Genomic DNA, 22,780 nt, shown 5'->3' on the forward strand with positions numbered 1-22,780 from the left:
CTATGTAAAACCAAATCTATACGCATAAGATTGAGCTGGAGCCACCTCATTCGTACACTAGGTTTCACAGTCGAATAATTGATAATACCCTAAAAGTAGGCAATTATTTATGGTTTAAATGCGCTATGTAGGAACAGGAATGGTTATGATTTTTTTGATGAGCTTGGAAAGTATTAAAGTTGCAAAAGGAAAACGGTTCTGTAAGCCACATAAGGGTTAAAATACTACGGTGTGGCTATCACTTTTGATATAATTCATGGTCTGAGTTAAAATCTGAATAGAAGCATTTGTATTCTAACACTTTTTTAAAATAAATGCCAACGCCGGATATTTTGTTCGTAGTTTTGCTAAAATCAAATCACATGGAATTGTGCGTGGTATTTTTTTAGCGTGTGTTTGATATGCTCACAAACACATTCTCTCGTTCTATTCCGAAGTGCGCTGCTGCCAAAGAAAACGAACAGTCCCAATTTTATTTAGTGAAACATAGAGCAAATATTGGATAAATTTGCTATTTGTGGTGATAATCAAGTGGTAATAAAGTGTAAAAAGTAGTTTACGTACCTAATTTGTCGTATCATACACGATAAAGAGAAGAAACAGGCGATCCAAAAAGTAAGTAACAGTTTGCTTTTCGTCTGCTGCTTTCTTGGGCGATGCAATAATGGCAAGGATTTCGTAGGTGCAAATTTGTTTCGGTGATTAATTCGTCAAATCTTGCTACTTTTACACAAACAACTTATTCAAATGAAAGCCTAGACTTGAAATTGTGTGATTGAATCAAATTTATGTTCATAAATAGTGCATGTTTGCTGGAAAACGCAAATATTGTTGAGGGTGCCAACAAATGTCGCACCCTGCCAAAGCCGTATTCTACCCTAATTAGGTTTTCTGGGGTTTGATGTGCAGCAATTCTATCAAAACAGTCACTCTCTCTAATATAACAATGGGAGTTGGTATGTCATCAATTTGTGTACATTCACTTAGTTTGTCCCAAGCAGCGATTGTTTTATTACTTATTGTTTGAAAAATCTACACTCCATACCAGGTTCTCTAACAACCTAATGCTAAGATTTGGAAAGAAAAAAACTAGTAGCCCAATCCTGTTCATTATGTTGGAAGTTTTCCTCAAAGTATGACTCAATTGTGTGATATACGTGATTTTTTACGTTTGCCATGTCATGATCTTCGTCAACATATATCTGAAAATAGAAAAGGAAAACATGCTACATCTTAAAAGGGTGGAGGAGAGAATGCAGTTTGAAAGATATGACTAAGACATTTACTCTATTCGCCCCAGAGCGTTATGAGAAAGTAAAAAGGATTTTATACGATTGTATTTTTGTTTCCCGCGTCATTTTTAATTGTTCATAATACTAATAATTTAAAACCCTAAATTTATCCCCCATTATCAGCACTAACTAGGCACGAGCCCGTCTTTCCGACTTTCCGTCGTCATTGAATTGTAGAGTGAGATCGTCGCTGAAGCTCCCTTCATTCCCATTTCAAACTTGTATAAAAACATAATCTAAATACTTGTATGTACCTGATGTCTAAACATAACATGTGCATCGATCAATGCTTTCGTCAGCAATGCAGAATTCTGTTCATGAACTACTGTATCTGCTGTTCCATGTACCAACAATAACTTTTTGCTTACGAAATTCCCTGCTTCCATTGACAAATCAGTATCTAGCAATGATCGGCCATTATCTGCAGAATTAACCACGTATCGTTCTGTGAAAAATGAATCTGAAAACAAAGATAAATATAGAGACAACATTAAAAATTATCAAAAGAAAACGTCCAAAGTGGTTCTTACAAAAATATTTAAATGAAACTATTGGATTCACCGCCACTCCGCATTTTACAACATTATCGGTATCGCTCGCGAGCATCATGGAAGCAATATATCCTCCGTATCCCCAACCTTAAATAAATAGATATTATGATATGTAATTACGCGTACTGTATCATGTGAGAGGTTTTTCCACCCTTGACGTAATCGGCTAATAAATATTTTTTATTTATCACCAGCAGACCTGACGAACTTTGTTTCGTCTAAAATTATTTTATTCTCTGATTAGTTCTCAAGGTATGCTGAAATTTCTGTTTCATTGGTATGGGAGCCCTTTTTTCTAGAAGAAGGAGGGGTTTCGAACCACCACAGAAACATATCTTCTCTCCCAAAACCTCCACATGCCAAATTTGGTTCCATTTGCTTAATTCTCGAGTCATGAAGAAATTTGTATAAGAGCTCCTCTTTTCAAAGGGGGAAGGGGTCTCGAAACATCTTAAAAACCTTCCCCAAAAATCCTCTACATACAAATTTTCACGCCGATCGGTTCGTTCAGTAGTTTCCGAGTCTGTAAGGGTCAGACAGACAGAAATTCATTTTTATGTATATAGATTATGTTTCATGTTGAAGATAATTGGCAACCCTATTTTAGGTTAATTGCATTTTATTCGGCAACTCGGCCGTACGAAAAAACATTTTTTTGTCAAATATCTTGGCTGTACATATGCACAGCACATGTTTCGAAATGGACAAATTGATATGAAATTTGCGAAAAAGAATCCACGTGTCTTGGAGGGACACGTGGATTCTTTTTCGCAAATTTCAAGTCCCTCCAAGACACGTGGATTCTTTTTCGCAAATTTCATATCAATTTGTCCATTTCGAAACATGTGATGTGCATATGTACAGCCAAGATATTTAACAAACCTATTTTAGGTATTCACCTTTGGAACAATCAAGCGTATAAACGTCAAGGATGGAATTTACCTTTGCGGTCACTTGCATACCATATATACAAATCCGATTTGGATCAACCAGCTTCACGTTGTCGCGTAAATATCTGAAAAGAATTTATTTAGTACCTAATGGGTTAAAGTATTATTTGAAATTAGGTGAAAATCAAAAAGACTGTTGAGTCAACAGATGTAGACAGAATAGATTAAAAACAATTCGAAGAATAGGACAAAACGAAAATTCATGGTAGCATTACATCCCCCACTGGGACATTGCCGCCTCGCTGCTTAGTGTTCATTCAGCACTCCCACAGTTATTAACCGCGAGGTTTCTAAACCAAGTTACCATTCATGCATTCGGCTTACACGATGATACTTTTATGCCCTGGGAAGTCGAGACAATTTCCAAACCGGAAATTGTCTAGACCGGCACCGGGAATCGAACCCAGCCACCCTCAGCATGGTATTGCTTTGGAGCAGCGCATCTTACCGCTAGGTTAAGGAGGGCCCGTATATAGGAACTATACTGCCGTGAATCGCATATTTGTCCCATCTTTGCTGGGTTTCCTATTCATATGGGACAAATATGCGATTCACGGCAGTATAGGCCGCTACTATACGAAGGAAAAATATTTAATAGAAAATGATCATGGAGGCAAAAACTTACTATTAATATAAAACAGCTTAAAGTATCAATCTACATTAAACGGCATTGTATGATGGTACTTACGTCAAAACTGACATTTGATCTTCTACTTCAATTCCGATTTTTCCTCGTATTTGAGTTTTCAGAGTTTCTCCTTGAAAACCTGATCCCCTTGCATCGATTTGAGCGACAATATAAGACTGAAAACTGCTCAAATACCAATTCCAATCCAAATAGTATTTGTCTGAAACCAGTTGTCTTTCTGGAGAAGCATCTCTGGAATTGAAAAAAAAAGCTAAAGTAATTGTTTGAAATCATAAGAGAAAATACCTACATATGCAGAATTAGCGGAAGCAGAACATCATCGTCCTCCTTGATACCTGGTGGTAGATATACTCTGACTTGCGCATGGAAATTGTACTTTATCTGAACACTGAATGTCATAATTTGTGGCTTGGCGAGCTCATATAATATATTTCTGAGGTGGCTCCCATCATCCAGTACGTATATCATGTACTCGGAAGCTACGTCCACAATGTACGATGATGGGGATTCTGGTCCGAGACATTCTTGAACAAAATATGCATAATCTGCACTAAAATATATTCGATTATACATGCAATTATTTGGACCGTAGGTTCTTTCATTTTTCGTTGCATTTGTCGCTCTTTCGGTAGAATTCCATGACCTAACGCCAACCTCACATGACATGCAGTAAATCATTACGTTCTTGGCATTCATACTGATGTTTTCCACATTGGAGTGTAGCGTTAAATTTGCCTTGTATAAATGGCGTTGGCCTGGTTTAAACTCAGGGGTAGCAATGTAATAAACACACTGTTTGACTGAGTCGTATCCTAAAATTTCCGTTACTTCAAAACGACCAATCGTCAATATGATTGGCTTTTTCGTCTCTAATGGAATCAGCACGACATGACGAAAATATCCATGTGATCCATCCCGTATACTCAAACGTTTGAGAAAATAGGTGTCTTGTGTGTTGCGAGCATTTTTCTCCTGCGTCGAATTAGTTGTTAATTTTTTCTGCGTTTTTATGAACACCGGAGCTTCAGCTATCAAAGTCCATCCGTTCTCCACTGCACGTTCGATGTAAATCTGTTTGATGTCAAGAGAGAAAATAATTGGATTGGTTAAATCATAGATTAGTAACAAATTTACAAAATTATTTTACTGATTTGTACTTTGATTTTTGCCTTTCTCGTGCAACAAAGTTGTACCTTAAGGCTATCATTTCACTCCAATATCGAACTTTTTATAGAAGGCTCAGAGACCCAAAGCGTTATACATATACCAATCGACTCAGCTTGACGTCATAACGTTTCTGCAGCTTTCTAGTATAATAAAAAAGCTCACATAAAACGCGTACGCTAAAAATACTTTAATTAGTGATTTTAGAATTAATATCACAAATTATTCAGCATTTCAACGAGTTTCCCGATCATGCATTCGATTGTTTGATTGGGTTGTTTATTAATGCACGAGAAAGGCACAATCACTCCTAGGTGGATCAATCTGGATTTTTTACTCGCATTTTTACACCACTAAAGACACTATATTGACAACTATTAAATGATGGCAGAAGTACAAAGGAAAGTATAAACGGTCTGCGTATAGACAAAATCACGATCTCCCAAAACTCCTCGAACTTCCCTGAAGGGTTACCTCTGGTCATGAGGGTATCTGACGGACTAATGGGAAAAACACGTTACTCGAAAATTGTCAATCATAAACCTCACCTTCCTGTGCGCCCATCTTTGCCAGCGAGTCCGCCTTCTCATTGCCGTAGATTGAGCAGTGAGATGGGACCCAAACAAAGGTAATCTTGAAATGAATGATCTTTCGACCAAAACACGCATCAGCTCTCGTATGTTGTAAGAAAGTAAGATGCGTGTTTACCATGTTTCATCGACCGGAGTGCCTCGAAAGAACTAAGGCTATCCGAGAAGATGAAATAATAGTCTACGGGCTGATTGGAAATTATCCCCAAAGCGAAGTTAATTGCTGCCAGCTCAGCAGCCAGATGAAGTTTTCGGAAGGTGGTTGGAAGTTACATTGAAAACACCGAAGCCAGTGGATCCGTTAATGCGAGAACCATCAATGAAATATCTTTTGTTACAATTCATGTTTAAATTTTTCAGAAAAAAAGAGGGAATAGATATTTGTTGAAGATGATCTGGTATTCCTTGAATAGCATGTTTCATGGATAACTAATTTTCTATTGAGGAACTGTTGTTGGTGAAGTGCACTAGAAAGGATGTATAATATGGAAGACAAACATCTGTAGATGTGTAGTTGAGATAACTCTCGGTTATCTTGACCGATGAACCAGTTCAAGCTGTGTGTTACTTGTTCCACATTTGATGAATATTCTTAGTGAGAGCTTTTAGTAGCTGTGCTGGAGTGACTCCAGCAAGCACCACCAGGCTCATGTTATGTGTTGAATGTATATAGCCAAGGGCAATACGCAAACAACGACATTGAATTCGTTCTAATTTAATTAGGAGGCAATCAGCTGCTCAGAAGAAGCAGAAATAGCAGTACTCTAAAACAGAGTGAATTGTCGTTCTATAGAATTTAATGAGGTCTTCCCGGTGAGCACCCCATCGTGTTCCGGAGATAGAACGTAGAAAATTGATCCTTTTCCGGCATTTTTCTATCAAACGCCAAAAATGGAGTGTCCAGGTACATTTAGAATCAAACACGACCCTAAGGTAGTCTTTCAACAGCTTGAGTTTCAGTTGAGCCGGGTACCGCTTCTTAGTAAACACAACCAACTGTGTTTTTTTGCGGTGAAAACTCGATCCCTTATCCTAAATGTCTGGCTCAAACAGTCAGATTATCTAGGACTAGGGTACTTTGCAATGGTCCTTGCAAGACATCTTCACAGTGCACCTGGACCTCTTGGCGAGATCACGGCATGATCTGCAAGTTGTCTGAGCGTGCATTGTGCTTTCGAACAATTTTCAATATCTTTAACATAGAAATTATAAAGCAAAGGACCTAAACATAAGGCTTGAGGTTCAAATCACCAAAATTGTATATTTTTTCATGATTTCTGTAACCTATGATCGCATAGTGAAAACCATTGAAATTTTACCCACTTTTACCTAATATCTGGAATATTCTAGTTTGTTTTTTTATGGACTTACGCCCTATAAGATCTAAAATCCAACTCGGAAGTATGTCGATGATCGGAATCGCAACCAAACCTTTTTGGATAAAGATATATCCAACTATGTAGTGGATCTGTCGATAATTTGGCCTTGTCGGGTCAATGAAATTCAACTCTACTACTAAAAACTACTGCCTGCCCAATGTCCGTCCCATTGCGAAAAACAGCAAATGGAGAAAATGTCAATTGAAATATTTTGTCAATTTTCCGTTATTTCGCGTCCGCAAATATTTTTCAACTATTTATTTATCATAAGTTGGTTAGAATAAGCGTAAACTCGCTGTTAAGTTAAGTTGAGTTAAGTTGAAAAAAGTCACTGACAGTATTATTCCATGACAGAAACGTTAATGTTACTTACATGCCAACAATTTTCGATCAGATCAGAGGCCAGAGCTAAATATTCGCATAACTGTATCGCAATGCAGAGTGTATTTTTACATCACTTTTTTAAATACCTGAATAGTGGATACTCCAGGGATCGATAGCAAATAACTTAACACAAAAATTTATATTTTATGCCTCCCCTCCCCCATTTCGCACCTATTTTGTATTAGAGGTACAATCAGAGTTATCTACGTTTCATAAACTTTGGTTTCATAGCCACTCATCTAATCGCTAGGCTAAAGAGGGCTGCATCATGCCCAAGAAGCAATTGCAAACAATCGGTGATAAGAATTTCAGTTTGGCTACCGTTCTGTGAGGTACATCCGATCGGTTTAAGATCCTAGGTGCAGCGGTTCTCAACCTTTCTCTTGAGAGGTACCCCTTCATGTTTTTGTATCAATTAAGGTACCCCTATTTGAATAAGCGCAGTTCATAAGATTATCTTGAAAGAGTGCTTTCGAACCTATTGAAAAGAGACTTGCATTTTGAACTTATGTTTCTGAACCTTTTGAAAGTAGGCTTCCAAGAAAGAAGAATTGCGAGCCATTCGAAAGAAAGTTTTCGAGCCTCTTGAAAGTGGGTTTCCGAGACTCTAGAAAGGATGCTTCCAAACCTCTTGAAAAGGGGGCTTCCGAGCCTCTTGAAACTAGACTTCTGAGCCACTCGTGGGGGTTGGCTAAAAGAATTCTGAGCCCCTCGAATGGAGGTTTCTGAGCCTCTCAAAAGGGGGCTCCCGAGAATCATGAAAGAGGTCTTTCGAGCCTCTTGAAATGAGGCTTTGGGCGACTTGAAATGACATTTCTGAGCCTTTTGTTTTTAAGCTTCTCTAAGAAAGAATTCCGAAGTTTGGAAGTTTGCGAGCCTCTTGACGGGGGGCTTCCGACCCTTTTGAAAATCAGCTTCCGAACCGCTTGAAAGGGGGCTGGCTGAAAAAAGAATTCCGAGCCCCTCGAAAGGAGGTTTCCGAGCCTAATGAAAGGGGTCTTTCAACCTTCTTGCATTGAGACTTCGACTATCTTAAAATTACGTTGCTGAGTCTTTTGAAAGTAGGCTATCAAGCTTCTTGAAGGTGATTATAGAATGAAGCCCGTGGTGAATTTCAAGTTCACCACACGTTTATCTACATTCGTTTCCAAAAGCCCAAATCTGGCGTAATAGTTTTCGTACAGTGCCGAAACTCAAATTATGATTGTTCAGCATAACTAAGCAAACGATCTACCATTATTTCAGCCCCATACACGTTATGGCTCTTTCATCTCGTGCTCTTGAAAAAAATATTGGAAAAGCACGTGGTTTACAAAATGGCCGATTTCTGGCTTCATTCTATAATCACCTGAAAGAAGAAAAAAATCCGAGTCCCTCGATAGGGTTTCCGAGCCACTTGAAAGTGAGCTTCCGAGCCTCTTGAAAGAGGGCTCCTGGATCTTTTGAAAGAGGGCTTCCAACCCTCTTGAAAAGGGGGCTTGTGACCCTCTTAAAAAAGGGACATCTGAGCCTTTTGAATGAGAGCTTCCTATCTCTTTGAAAGGGGACTTCGGAATTTCTTGAATGGGGGCTTCTAACCCCCTTGAAAAGGGTGCTTCTCACTCTTTTGAAAAGAGGCTTCCGAACCACTTCAAAGGGGGCTGGCTGACAGAAGAATTCCGAGCCCCTCGAAAGGAGGTTTTCGAACAGTATCAAAAAGGGTGCTTCCGAGCAGCATGAAAGAGCTTTTGAAGAGAGGCATTGATCATCTAGAAATAACGTTGTCCTGTCACGGACGGGTAGCGGTGGAACTGTCGGAATATTAACCTCGACAGCGGCAACCTTCCCACTGAAGTGTTGCCTGGAGGAGCCACCAGTTGGCTCGGTTGGGGATGTGGACTGTATCAACGCCCTTCGGCTGAAGGGCCTCCAAATCCGTACGATAGCGACGAAAATTATTCTTTAACTCATGAAGCCTTGAGAAAGGCTGTTTGGTTCGGCTTGTCCAAGAAAATAAAGCGGTTTAATCAAAACAAAGATGTATTTCGCGGAATGGTTTTCAACAAACTGAATGCTCTTGAGCGAATGCACATTTCTTATATACAAGATATTGAATCCTATCTGCCTCCTGATTGGTCGGCCAATCAGCGTGCGTCATGTTGCCAAGTCATCATTGCTGTCGGTGCTCTCGTCTTAGGCTTCTTCTTCTTTTTCTTCCTCGCTACTGGCGTCCAATTCATAACGGTTCCTTCCGCTAACGGGACTTCGCGAGCCAAGCATCAAGCTATCAATTACCGTTTGGATGAGGAGTGCGTGTTCATTTACAAACCATGGTTGTTAGTAGGAAGGGGACCGAAACACCCGCGGTCGACTCGGGGTTAGTAGGATGGAATGTGGGATTTTGGGGTGATTAACTTTAGGATTGGTAACTTGGAACAAACATTCTATCACGTTCGCTTTGGGCGCGAACATTCTCCCCCGGGCGGAAAGATTTGCGATTACCTATAGAATGTGTATCTGAGTCAGACATGCTCTTCGAAGAACTCCCGAAACAGTACAACGGAATTGGCGAAAAGCCGTCTGGGCTTGATTTTTGAGGGGCAATCGACACTTTGGAGCTTTGAAGATTTTGAAGAAGATCTGAAAGACGCTCATCCATTTGTTTCTGATTTGATTGCGTACGTTTCGATGATTTTGGTTTCAATGAAAACGAGGGGCTACAATCTCTAGGATATTTTAGACTAGCAGATCTGTCTACACATTCCTTAGAGTCGAATGTACAATGCGATTGTACAAACGATGAACTAATGGGTGGCACAGCTGTTTTAACGGATCCAGCACAAACCCATCCCAAACGTGTTTCCTGAAGTGTTGGTAGTTCATCAGACAAAACTATTTGTCCAGACAACATCAATTTGAAGAACTCTCCTATTCCAATCAACAAATCAACAGACCCTGGATTATTGAATGAAGGATCAGCCAAGTTTACATTTACGGAATCTTCCAGGATTTGGTGTCAAAAAAACTAGATGGGGTTGAACCCGTAACCTAATCTGCAACTAGGCAATCAATCTCAGCTTGATAATCGCAATACCGTGAAAACATTTTCAATTTAACACTACTTGTCAACATTGATTTCGTTCCGTTAGCTCCCACAATTTCTGCTTTTGCTGAAGTTGTTTGCAAATTCAATTTATCAACGAACGATTTGGATACCAGATGAACTTGAGAACCTGAATCTAAAAATGCTCGGCAGGAAACAAACTTACCCGAGCTATCAGCCACGTTAACGAGTGCTGTCATAAGCAAACTGTTATTCAGACGAGGGGTTTGATTCACGGAGCAATTAATAAGTGGAGGGGTGAGGATGCCACAATTAGAACTATCAATAGAATCAATTCAATCAAAGTTAATTGCCTATTTCCGGGGATTAAACCACCCGACTTGGACGTTAATTTACAATGTTATGGAAACTCATATGTGAATATGTACGTTATGTGGGAGATATTGATTTGAAAAATGTATTGGAGGTAACCACTTTCCCTTCGATGGGACTCGAACCCATGACCCTACAGTACGCTAGACTGGTGCTTTAACCAACTAAGCTACGAAGGACCTCCGTCGGCCTTCGCAACCTAGCGGCTACTGAACGAGCTCGAGATTCCCAAATTGGACGCATAGTCAAATCACTCGCAATCGATTTCTCAAGCCAACACTACCACAGCCGAGATGCTCAAAGCTGACCCCATGACATCCGCTCAACTACTGCATCGTTTATTTCGTAATATCTGGGACACCGCAACTTTCCCGGTCGACTGGATGCAAGGTATCTTAGTGAAGGTGCCCAAAAAGGGTGACCTGACTGTATGCGATAACTGACGAGGCATTATGTTGCTGTGTACCGTTCTCAAAGTTCTGTGCAAAATTATCCTAGCCCGGATTCAGGAGAAGATCGATGCGACTCTCCGGCGGTAGCAAGCCGGATTCCGTGCCGGAAGATCCTGTGTGGACCATATTGTCACGCTCCGCATCATTTTGGAGCAGGTCAACGAATTCCAAGAGTCCCTTTACTTGGTATTCATTGACTACGAAAAAGCTTTCGACCGTCTCAATCACGAGAATATGTGGGGCGCCCTGAGACGCAAGGGGGTTCCTGAGAAAATCATCGGCCTCATCGAAGCACAGTACGAGGCCTTTTCGTGTAGAGTGCTGCACAATGGGGTCCTGTCCGACCCTATCCGGGTCGTAGCTGGTGTGAGGCAAGGATGTATTCTATCACCGTTACTGTTCCTCATCGTAATCGATGAGATTCTGGTAGATGCGATTGACCGTGAACCAAACCGCGGGCTGTTATGGCAGCCTATAACCATGGAGCACCTAAACGACTTCGAATTGGCGGATGACGTTGCACTACTCGCGCAACGGCGCTCTGATATGCAGAGTAAGCTCAACGACCTTGCCGATCGCTCCTCCTCGGCAGGTTTAGTCATCAACGTCAACAAAACCAAATCGTTGGATGTAAACACGGTGACTCCTTCCAGTTTCACAGTAGCCGGGCAACCAGTGGAGAATGTTGAAAGCTTCCAATATCTTGGTAGCCAAATGGCGTCAGACGGCGGTACCAAGATCGACATAGGCGCACGGATCAAGAAAGCAAGGGCTGCCTTTGCGAGTTTAAAAAAATCTGGAAAACAGGCAGATAAGTGAACGCACCAAAATACGAATTTTCAACTCTAACGTGAAATCTGTGCTGTTATACGCTAGCGAAACATGGTGTGTATCAGTGGAGAACACTCAACGGCTGCAGGTGTTCATTAACAGATGCCTGCGGTATATAATTCGGGCCTGGTGGCCTCACAACTGGATCTCAAACAACGAGCTCCATCGTCGTTGTCACCAGAGGCCGATAACAACAGAAATTCGGGATCGGAAGTGGGGCTGGGTCGGCCACACTCTACGTAGGGGCGGAAACGAAATCTGTAAGCAAGCATTAGACTGGAACCCAGCGGGACATCGCAGCAGAGGCAGACCCAGAGGCTCATGGCGGAGAAGCCTCAATAAAGAAATAAAAGAAGTCGACCGAAATCTAACCTGGCAACAGGTTAAAGCGATAGCCGGGCATCGCTCAGGATGGAGATCTTTCAAGTCGGCCCTTTGCACCACCGGAGGTGTACAGGATCCATAAGTAAGTAAGTAAAACACTACCACATGTGTATAGTACACGTTCACATTAGAGGAGCGTGAGTATTTAGAATGTCTGGCGGCTGTACACATTCTTCATCAGCAACTGTACTGATCAAGTGAGGTTGTGTAAGCATTTGCCAGTCGGTCGTCAAGCTCAGACCCGACCGCATTGCGTAGGCAAGAGCACGCAACTCAGGTTCAGTTCAATCAAAGTTAATTGCCTATTTCCGGGGATTAAACCACCCGACTTGGACGTTAATTTACAATGTTATGGAAACTCATATGTGAATATGTACGTTATGTGGGAGATATTGATTTGAAAAATGTATTGGAGGTAACCACTTTCCCTTCGATGGGACTCGAACCCATGACCCTACAGTACGCTAGACTGGTGCTTTAACCAACTAAGCTACGAAGGACCTCCGTCGGCCTTCGCAACCTAGCGGCTACTGAACGAGCTCGTTTAATCCCCGGAAATAGGCAATTAACTTTGATTGAACTGAACCTGAGTTGCGTGCTCTTGCCTACGCAATGCGGTCGGGTCTGAGCTTGACGACCGACTGGCAAATGCTTACACAACCTCACTTGATCAGTACAGTTGCTGATGAAGAATGTGTACAGCCGCCAGACATTCTAAATACTCACGCTCCTCTAATGTGAACGTGTACTATACACATGTGGTAGTGTTGGCTTGAGAAATCGATTGCGAGTGATTTGACTATGCGTCCAATTTGGGAATCTCGAGCTCGTTCAGTAGCCGCTAGGTTGCGAAGGCCGACGGAGGTCCTTCGTAGCTTAGTTGGTTAAAGCACCAGTCTAGCGTACTGTAGGGTCATGGGTTCGAGTCCCATCGAAGGGAAAGTGGTTACCTCCAATACATTTTTCAAATCAATATCTCCCACATAACGTACATATTCACATATGAGTTTCCATAACATTGTAAATTAACGTCCAAGTCGGGTGGTTTAATCCCCGGAAATAGGCAATTAACTTTTGTCCGCGCCTCGGAATCCTCTCCGACGGCTCTGTGCCTACAACGGCGGAACGGACTAATCCGGATATAGGTCACTGGTTCGCGAATAACAGTCACTAACCGGTACACTGCACTGGGGGATTTCGGTCGGGGAGATAGAAAATCACTTCACTCTACTTGATACTATCGCGATCGCGTGTATTGCTGTACGGTGTGAAGAGACGGTTACAACTGACTTTGTGTATAAAGTGGGTTGGATGCTGTGATGGATATTCTTAGTCTATTGGATGTGCTATTGATTGGGGCTATTGTGTGTCATATGGTAGTATAATGTGGAGCGTGGGAATGGGGTGTATGGTGTGAAGTGCAATATGGTTAACAATTTGGTGTTGTAGTGCTTAGTTTAAATATACAATTTATTGCGGTTGACGCAACATACCGGCCACCAATGAAAGAAGTTCATTATAATTCGAAAAGTGTGCTTAATTCTAACAAAATTCATATACTTAAGATCTATGGTTGATGATAGCAGGATCAGTGTTGCTGGCCTGGGGTGCAGATATTTCGCCAGTAATGGAGGCGGAACGGGAGTCATCAACGAGTGGGAGGAGGCACACCTTCACAAATGGTCGGACTAGTACAGCACCGGATGCAAGCCTGACATCAATTACACGGACTATACCGTCCGCACCGGGATGTACAGCTGCAATGCGGCCCACGCTCCACCTGAGCGGGGGAAGATTGTCGTCCTTCAGGAGTACCAGCTTACCGACTAGAACGTTCGGCTGTCGGAAGAAATACTTCGATCGTTGCTGAAGCTGGTGGAGATAGTCCGTAGACCACGATTTCCAGAACGCCTGGGTTCTCCGTTGGATTTCCTGCCAGAGCGATAGCCGATTCTTTGGGATTTGAGACAGGCCGGGCTCGGGGATCGATTGCAGAGCCGACCCAACAAGAAAGTGTCCCGGAGTGAGAAAGTCCATGTCGCTTGGATCCTCCGAGACTGCAGTGAGCGGCCGCGAATTGAGGCAGCTTTCGATTTGGCAGAGAACAGTGTGCATGGCTTCGCTTGGCAGTGCTTCTAGACCCACGACTCTCCGGAAGTGGTGCTTCATGGATTTGACTGCGGCCTCCCAAAGGCCGCCGAACGTTGGTGCGTTTGCAGGAATGAAATTGAACTGGATGGCGGATTCAGCACAGAACGATGCCACTTGCTGGTGGTTGAGCTGCGAACAGAGCTCTCGTAGTTGCTTGTCTGCACCTTTGAAGTTGGTGGCGTTGTCGCAAAACAATGCGATTGGTTTACCACGGCGAGCAACAAACCGTTTCAATGCAGCAATGAAAGCATCGGTGCTGAGATCACTGACAAGTTCAAGATGCACGGCTTTAGTGACCATGCATACGAAGACGGAGACGTAGGTTCGAATCGGCGCAGCTCTTCTTACTGGAGACTTGAGCCAAACAGGGCCGCAATAATCGACACCGGTGTTGAGGAAGGCTCTTGCTGGTGTTACTCGAACTTTCGGGAGTTGGCCCATCAGCTGACATTCCGACTGCGGTCGGACGCGATAACAACGCAAACAAGTGTTGACATGCCTCCGTACCAAGTTACGAAGGTGTAGGGGCCAGAATTGCTCACGAATGTGTGCGATCATCGCGCGAGGACCAGCGTGTAGGAGTTGCTTGTGCACCGAATCGATGAGCAGTGACGTTAGTGGGTGCACTTCAGGCAGGAGTATCGGATGCTTACGTGTAAATGAGTACGAGGAGTGGTTTAGCCGGCCACCGACAAGGAGTAATTCATCATGGATGAACGGATGGAGAGTTTTGAGGGGTGATTTTCTTAGATCTGCTTCAGTTCCAGCCCGAACAATAGCGATTTCGTGGCTAAAGCATTCATCTTGAACGACCTTCACGAGGCCGATGAGCGCCTGATGCAGTTCCTCGGCGGTAAGGAACGGTGTAACTTGCAGATCTATTCTAGTTAACTTGGCACGACAATGCCGCACAAAACGGCGACAATAAGCAGCGATGCGGATAAGCCTCGTCAGTGACGAGTATCGATTGAACAGAGTGTGATAAGGTGCCTCGACTGACCGTGAGATAGCTGCAATTGGAGCTGCTTTCATCTCTAGAACTTCTGATTGGAATTCATTAGATTCTGGAATTGTGAACAGGCTTGGCCATTCCGAAGGGTCAGACGATAGCCAAGGTGGGCCTTTCCACCATAGGGCGACGTTGATGAGCTCGCACGGATCAATGCCTCGCGAGATGATATCTGCCGGATTCTCCAAACCGGCGACATGGTTCCAGATTCCTCCTTCAGTCATTCGTTGAACTTCCGCGACACGATTAGCCACGAACGTATTGTAGTTTGTAGGAGGATTGTTCAACCAGTGTAGAGTGATGGAAGAATCTGACCAAAAGTAGGCCTCAGGTGTAATGTTGAGGCTACACACCACGTTTTGGTACAGCTGGGACAGAAGTACAGCAGAGCATAGTTCCAAGCGGGGAATTGACAGAGTTTGGATTGGAGCTACGCGGGATTTGGCTGTTAGGAGACGGCACGCGATGATACCATTCATGCCGGTACTTCGTATGTAGATGCACGCTCCGTAGGCATGCTGGGAAGCATCGCAAAATCCATGCAGTTGTATATTTTCTCCTGCACCTGCTGCTTTTACCAAGCGAGGGATGGAGAGGTGTTCGAGAGCTTCTAGACCAAGTCTATAGTTTTCCCACTCGACGTTCAGTGCGTTGGGAAGCGGTTCGTCCCAGTCCAAGTTTGCTTTCCAGAGTTGTTGGACGAACACTTTCGCCCGGATTACCACTGGACCGAGAATGCCCAATGGGTCGAATAACTTGGACATTTCGGAGACGACGATCCGCTTGCTGAGTGGAAGGTTCATGGAGAACTCGGGAACTTTGAACCGGAGTGTATCCGACTCAGGATGCCACAATAGTCCGAGTGTGCTAACCGAACCTCGAACGTCGTCGACTTCTACTATCGACCGGTTGTCTTGCAAATCTTCCGGAATTTGGGACAGCACTGCACTAGAGTTGGAGGACCACTTTCTCAGTTCGAAACCTGCGGACCCAAGAATGTTCTGCACACCGGAATATAACTGTACTGCACCTTCCACTGTATCGGAACCGCTGAGGAAATCGTCCACATAGAAATCCTTTCCAATCTTCGACAGGATGTCTCCATCATCACTCGAGTGGTCATAGGAGAGTTGTTGTAGACATCGTGTTGCTAAATACGGCGCACTGGATGTGCCGTACGTCACAGTAGTGAGCTCGTAGGAGCGAGCGACGGAATCTGATTCGCTTTGCCAGAATATCCGTTGAAGATGTCGATCGTCTGGATGCACCCAGATCTGCCGGTACATTTTGGTGATATCGGCAACGAGAGCTATCTCATTCGTTCGGAATCTGACGACGATGGAATACAGTGTGTCCTGAACAGTTGGTCCAACCATGAGACAATCATTGAGCGAGATTCCCGTAGAAGACTTGCTGGACCCATCGAAAACCACTCTGCACTTTGTGGTGGTGCTACTTGGCTTGAAAACAGCGTGGTGAGGAAGATAGAATGAGTGGGGATGAGTGGTGTCTTGTAACGGATCTACGGGAACCATATGGCCAAGATCGATATACTCCGCCATGAAGCTGACATACTGTCCTTCCAGATCGGGATTTTTGACTAACCGACGTTGCATCCAATGGTATCGACGAAGAGCGCTAGCTTTGGAGTCACCAAGTTGACTCAAGATGCCTTCCTTTCTAGGTAGGCGCACAATGAAACGACCTGATTCATCATGAGTAGTGGTTTCTGTGAAATATCGCTCACAGGTTGACTCCTCCTTGGACAGTCCACGATTGCCAGGGCAGCTCTCGATTTCCCAGAATCGAGATAACTGTTTGTCGAGATCTTCCGTAGTGCACAATAGCGCAACTGATTTGGCACATCGGGCTTCAACAGTGGTAGATACAGAACCACTTACTACCCAGCCAAGCACGGTACACTGTAGAACTGGATGACTTGATGGAGAACCAATTCCAACTGGCAGCTGACCTTCTCGGAGTAGACTGAAGAAAAGCTGTGCACCGATGACCATATCGATCCTGTGCGGTGTGGCAAAATCAGGATCGGCGAGAGCTATTGTGGATGGGATGTTCCATTTCGAAACATCGAGTGTCCTTCCCGGAAGATCGTTCGTAATCTTCGGAAGAATGCTGAATTCAAACTGTTGGAGTAGGTGGAATCAACGGAACTGAACGTTGCAAATGTGCACTGGTGACTATTCACTGTGGATCCACCCATTCCGGCGATAACTGCTGCTCGCTTCTGCCGGTGTAGACCAAGAAGCTGGACGATTCTTTCGGTGATGAAATTCGACTCCGAACAGGAATCCAACAGGGTTCGAACGAATGTGGACTTTCCCGTTGGACCGTGGACCTTCACCACGGCAGTCGACAGCAGGACAGTGGAGTATGTGGCCTTCGACGAGCTGGCAGCAGCTAAAGCATTCGAAGTGTGGGGCTGATGGGTGGTGGACGAGATGGATGAGGTGGACGGAGTGATCATGGGAAGCCGAGATGACTCACCGTCAGTGTTAGAGGTGGATGGTTGATTCCTAATTGGTAGTTTTGCTTGGGGTTGGGTGGTACGATCATTGGGGGAGGACGGATGTAACAGAGTGTGGTGCTTCTCGTTGCATCTCCGGCAGGGTTTCGATGAACATTCACGACTGAGATGGTTGGACGACAGACAATTCCAGCATAGTTTCTTCTTGCGAACAGTGTCTTGCTTCTGCTCCAGCTGCATCTGTTTGAACACCTCGCAGTCATAAATACGGTGGGGTTGATGACACACAAGGCAACTGAATTTAGGTGGAAACGGCTTTGAAACGGATGCGGTGTGAGCAACAGAGAGGCGAGGCTTGTCCGGGGAGGGAGGGTACCACGCTTCCACTATTCAGTGAAAGCAGAATCCGTGCTTGATCCTTCAAGAAAGTGATCAACTCGCTATACTTCGGAATTTCTTGCCTATCGTTGCTTGTCGACCTCCCACTCCCTCAACATGCTCTGACCCAAACGACTACACACCATGTGTACTAGTAGCGAGCTCCATTGCGTGGTCGGCTCCCCAATGTCGTTAAAATCTTTACGTGGCGTTCGAAATGGTCGACAAGTGATAGAATTGCAGAAGAAGATTCCTTCCTCACGGGCTCAACATTGAAAAGCGAGTTGATGTGGTTTTGATCAACAGGCGCTTGTTATCGTACCGACTAACCAGAAGATCCCACGCAATCTTGTAATTGTCCCCGGTAATGCTCGTGGTATCCAGCAGACGCTTGACTGGGTCCTTGAGCGCCGCCAGCAAGTAGTGAAACTTGTCCACAGCTGCCAAATCCTTATTATTGTGGATCAAACTACGATAGGCGTCGTAGAATGGGATCCAATTATCCATCTCACCATCGAATGTGGGCAGATCAATCTTCGGTAGTCGGACGACAGAGGAAGAAACGTGAGACGCTTGGGCAGAAGGCGTGCTATTCTGCTTATTCAATGTGAGAAAATCCCGGAGCTTGTAATACAAGTCCTCCATATCACTGCGCTTCTTGACAAACGTCGCCTTCGTTTCGGCTTTCTCCTCCATGAGTAATTCCACCTCAATGGACACGTTTACAAAACGATCGTATAACTGATCCAACCTCAGTAATCTTGAGTCGATCTTACTCTGATCGACCTCGGCATCATACTCATTAACGAATGTTTCTATAGTTTTGATGGCGTCCACAGTGACACTCATCAATTTCGAGCGTTCTCGAAGCGCCATTTTGCTTCCTCAGAACGCCACGAACAACAAAACCACCACAACCCAAACAATTACAAAACTACGATGCCGGTCCACTCCACCAATCCAAATTCCAAAAAAGTTACTCTACTATGGAGTACTCACCGTAGTCTCGCCGACCCAATACTACCACACCCTACTCACGATGGCACAGGTTCTGACGCCCAAACCTGGAAACGGGATGGCACAGGTTCTGACGCCCAAACCTGGAAACGAGATGACAAGGTTCTGACGCCCAAACCAAGAAACGTGTTGGCACAGGTTCTAACGAACAAACCTGGAAACGGTTGTTCTAGTTTTAACGACAAACCAGAAAACGAATGCACTATTGGGTTTTATCGCTCTACCCGTAAACGGTTTCACTGCACTAGCGCTTTTCTACCACCAAAATGTCCTCTTTGGACCACTGTACTGTGCTTTCTTTCTGGTTCAATTATTCAATTGTCCAGTCCAGAGTCCATACAGTTCACTCTTCGTCACACACACGGCGATCTGATGAGAATCACACGCGACCCGGAATGCGACGGGAAATCCCAATCTCCACCGACCAAATCACACCGAAGTCCCAGCACCGATCACAAATCGGAGAATTAATTAATTGCCCCACAATAAGCAATCAATCACCTTTCCCCACTTCACTGTATCTGGTCGCACATGCGACAACAATTGCACTACCAATGTGCGCTTGTTTCCCACTCGAATGGAACGATAATCCGCTTCGAACGGACCAAAAAGATGTCCGCGCCTCGGAATCCTCTCCGACGGCTCTGTGCCTACAACGGCGGAACGGACTAATCCGGATATAGGTCACTGGTTCGCGAATAACAGTCACTAACCGGTACACTGCACTGGGGGATTTCGGTCGGGAGATAGAAAATCACTTCACTCTACTTGATACTATCGCGATCGCGTGTATTGCTGTACGGTGTGAAGAGACGGTTACAACTGACTTTGTGTATAAAGTGGGTTGGATGCTGTGATGGATATTCTTAGTCTATTGGATGTGCTATTGATTGGGGGCTATTGTGTGTCATATGGTAGTATAATGTGGAGCGTGGGAATGGGGTGTATGGTGTGAAGTGCAATATGGTTAACAATTTGGTGTTGTAGTGCTTAGTTTAAATATACAATTTATTGCGGTTGACGCAACAACTTTGATTGAACTGAACCTGAGTTGCGTGCTCTTGCCTACGCAATGCGGTCGGGTCTGAGCTTGACGACCGACTGGCAAATGCTTACACAACCTCACTTGATCAGTACAGTTGCTGATGAAGAATGTGTACAGCCGCCAGACATTCTAAATACTCACGCTCCTCTAATGTGAACGTGTACTATACACATGTGGTAGTGTTGGCTTGAGAAATCGATTGCGAGTGATTTGACTATGCGTCCAATTTGGGAATCTCGAGCTCGTTCAGTAGCCGCTAGGTTGCGAAGGCCGACGGAGGTCCTTCGTAGCTTAGTTGGTTAAAGCACCAGTCTAGCGTACTGTAGGGTCATGGGTTCGAGTCCCATCGAAGGGAAAGTGGTTACCTCCAATACATTTTTCAAATCAATATCTCCCACATAACGTACATATTCACATATGAGTTTCCATAACATTGTAAAATAGAATCAAGGTTATCGACGTGGAGAAGAGTATGATGCCTGGCCTTACATGTTACACAGGAGAAACGAGAGGAACACGCACTGCTCTGATGGCCCACCCTAAGGCAATTGAAACAAGCTTTGATACTTCTTACCTTGGCTTGGCGTTGAGCGATAGTCATTTCCCGGAAGGCGTCGCACTTGAAGACTGGATGGACTCCGCAGATCTCACACGTGCGTTCCTCAATGATTGCAGCGTTGATGCTCACTGCGTTCTTCGGTAGTTGTCCTTGGCTCCTTCCTGGCGACGATGTCTTCACTGTGGATGCTGGCTTGTGTAGAGATTCTTCCCATCGTTCCAGAACAGCACAACGTTTCTTCATAAACTCGATAGTGTCCTTGAATGTTGGCAACTGCTTGTGAGGAATGGAAGCTTCCCACTGAAGTCGCGTGTCCTTGTCGAGAGCGGCCGCCAGTAGGTTGACGACGAAACGTTCAGAAAATCCTAGCATCTCCTCCTTCATGAGGCTCAACCCATCGACGTGTTGGGTGACCTCGTCGACAAGCTCTCTCAGCTCCTTGGCGTTCTCGCGGTTCATCTTCCGTAATCCCAGCAGACCGTTGACATGGATGTCCACGATTACACGCTTATCTTCGAAGCGATCTTCCAGAATTTTCCACGCGTGCGCGTAGTTATTCTGGCTCAGCGTTTGGGTGTCAATCACTCCAGCAGCTCTGCCGACCAGAGCCCTATCCAAATGATAGAGCTTTATAGCGTCTGAATCGGCTGACGTCCTCATGATGTCCAAAAACATGGCCTTGAAGCGTGGCCAGTTTTCGGGTTTTCCGTCGAAGGAAGGGATTGGTGCCTTCAACGGTTGCTGCTGGACAATGATCCTTGGAGGATCCGGTTGTAGTTGTGGGATCACACTCAATGGCATGTTACTAGTGGCAGTGATAGACTGCATGATGGCTTCCAACAGCACGCAAGCTTCAGTGTGCTGTGTTTCGAACGCATCGTAGGACTCCATCTGCTCCTCCATACGATCTTCCGGCGTAAGCGCAATGATGTTCTCGTGATGGCTGCAGTATTCGCTGTAAAAGTGATCCAGCTTCTTCGAATACACCGCAAGCATTGCCATGCTGGGTGTTTCGGATCCAGCTCCGGCGACTTCATCAAGTGCCTTCCTGATCCTGGTAGTCTGGGCCTTCGCTTGGCCCCGCAAGGACACCAACGTTTTAATGTCCTTGGCCTTCGACTTCTCGCCTTTCGCTGGTGTATGCTCTAGCGGCATCTTCACTCGCGCGCGATTGACAATAACGAGTAGAAAATGTCGGACACACAGAAACTTGTTCTAATTTCACTCGCGCGCGTTTTACTTCGGTTTGCAGCAATCGGTTTACTTACTATGTCACTTGCTCTCAATGGACAGCCAAGAAAACTATTTCAATTAACCCGTTGCTATCGTATCCGAACAGAAACAACGATCGGCTGATCGTCAGCACCAAACTAAACCTCGCCTTCGTGCGGGAACGGTGTCGTAATCGTCAGATTGGCGACGGGGAACGGTGGTGTGGGCTGGCCGCAATCGTCAGATTGCCACCACTCAGCCTGTTGCGGGTGCAACACACAGGATGCGGATCGCTCGTGGATCCGGTTCGGTTGGACCAAATGTCCTGTCACGGACGGGTAGCGGTGGAACTGTCGGAATATTAACCTCGACAGCGGCAACCTTCCCACTGAAGTGTTGCCTGGAGGAGCCACCAGTTGGCTCGGTTGGGGATGTGGACTGTATCAACGCCCTTCGGCTGAAGGGCCTCCAAATCCGTACGATAGCGACGAAAATTATTCTTTAACTCATGAAGCCTTGAGAAAGGCTGTTTGGTTCGGCTTGTCCAAGAAAATAAAGCGGTTTAATCAAAACAAAGATGTATTTCGCGGAATGGTTTACAACAAACTGAATGCTCTTGAGCGAATGCACATTTCTTATATACAAGATATTGAATCCTATCTGCCTCCTGATTGGTCGGCCAATCAGCGTGCGTCATGTTGCCAAGTCATCATTGCTGTCGGTGCTCTCGTCTTAGGCTTCTTCTTCTTTTTCTTCCTCGCTGCTGGCGTCCAATTCATAACGGTTCCTTCCGCTAACGGGACTTCGCGAGCCAAGCATCAAGCTATCAATTACCGTTTGGATGAGGAGTGCGTGTTCATTTACAAACCATGGTTGTTAGTAG

General features: G+C 44.7%; 1 protein-coding gene across 2 annotated transcripts in view; it reads right to left on the reverse strand.

Annotated features, from left to right (window-relative positions):
• Positions 1-983: 983 nt before the first annotated feature.
• LOC134205250 (inactive dipeptidyl peptidase 10) overlaps positions 984-22,780 on the reverse strand; it is a 37,434-nt gene continuing 15,637 nt past the window's right edge. For both annotated transcript variants that reach the window (XM_062680335.1, XM_062680334.1), the window contains 6 exons: positions 3,732-4,513; positions 3,482-3,673; positions 2,806-2,858; positions 1,823-1,930; positions 1,547-1,752; positions 984-1,202 (listed from right to left, as the gene is read on the reverse strand). In XM_062680335.1, the coding sequence (XP_062536319.1) occupies positions 1,068-1,202; positions 1,547-1,752; positions 1,823-1,930; positions 2,806-2,858; positions 3,482-3,673; positions 3,732-4,513 (1,476 nt within the window). In that variant the 3' untranslated portion in view covers positions 984-1,067. The remainder of the gene's footprint in view (positions 1,203-1,546; positions 1,753-1,822; positions 1,931-2,805; positions 2,859-3,481; positions 3,674-3,731; positions 4,514-22,780) is intronic.

Source organism: Armigeres subalbatus, chromosome 1, assembly GCF_024139115.2.
Source record: "Armigeres subalbatus isolate Guangzhou_Male chromosome 1, GZ_Asu_2, whole genome shotgun sequence".
In the NCBI taxonomy this organism is placed as follows: Eukaryota; Metazoa; Arthropoda; class Insecta; order Diptera; family Culicidae; genus Armigeres; species Armigeres subalbatus.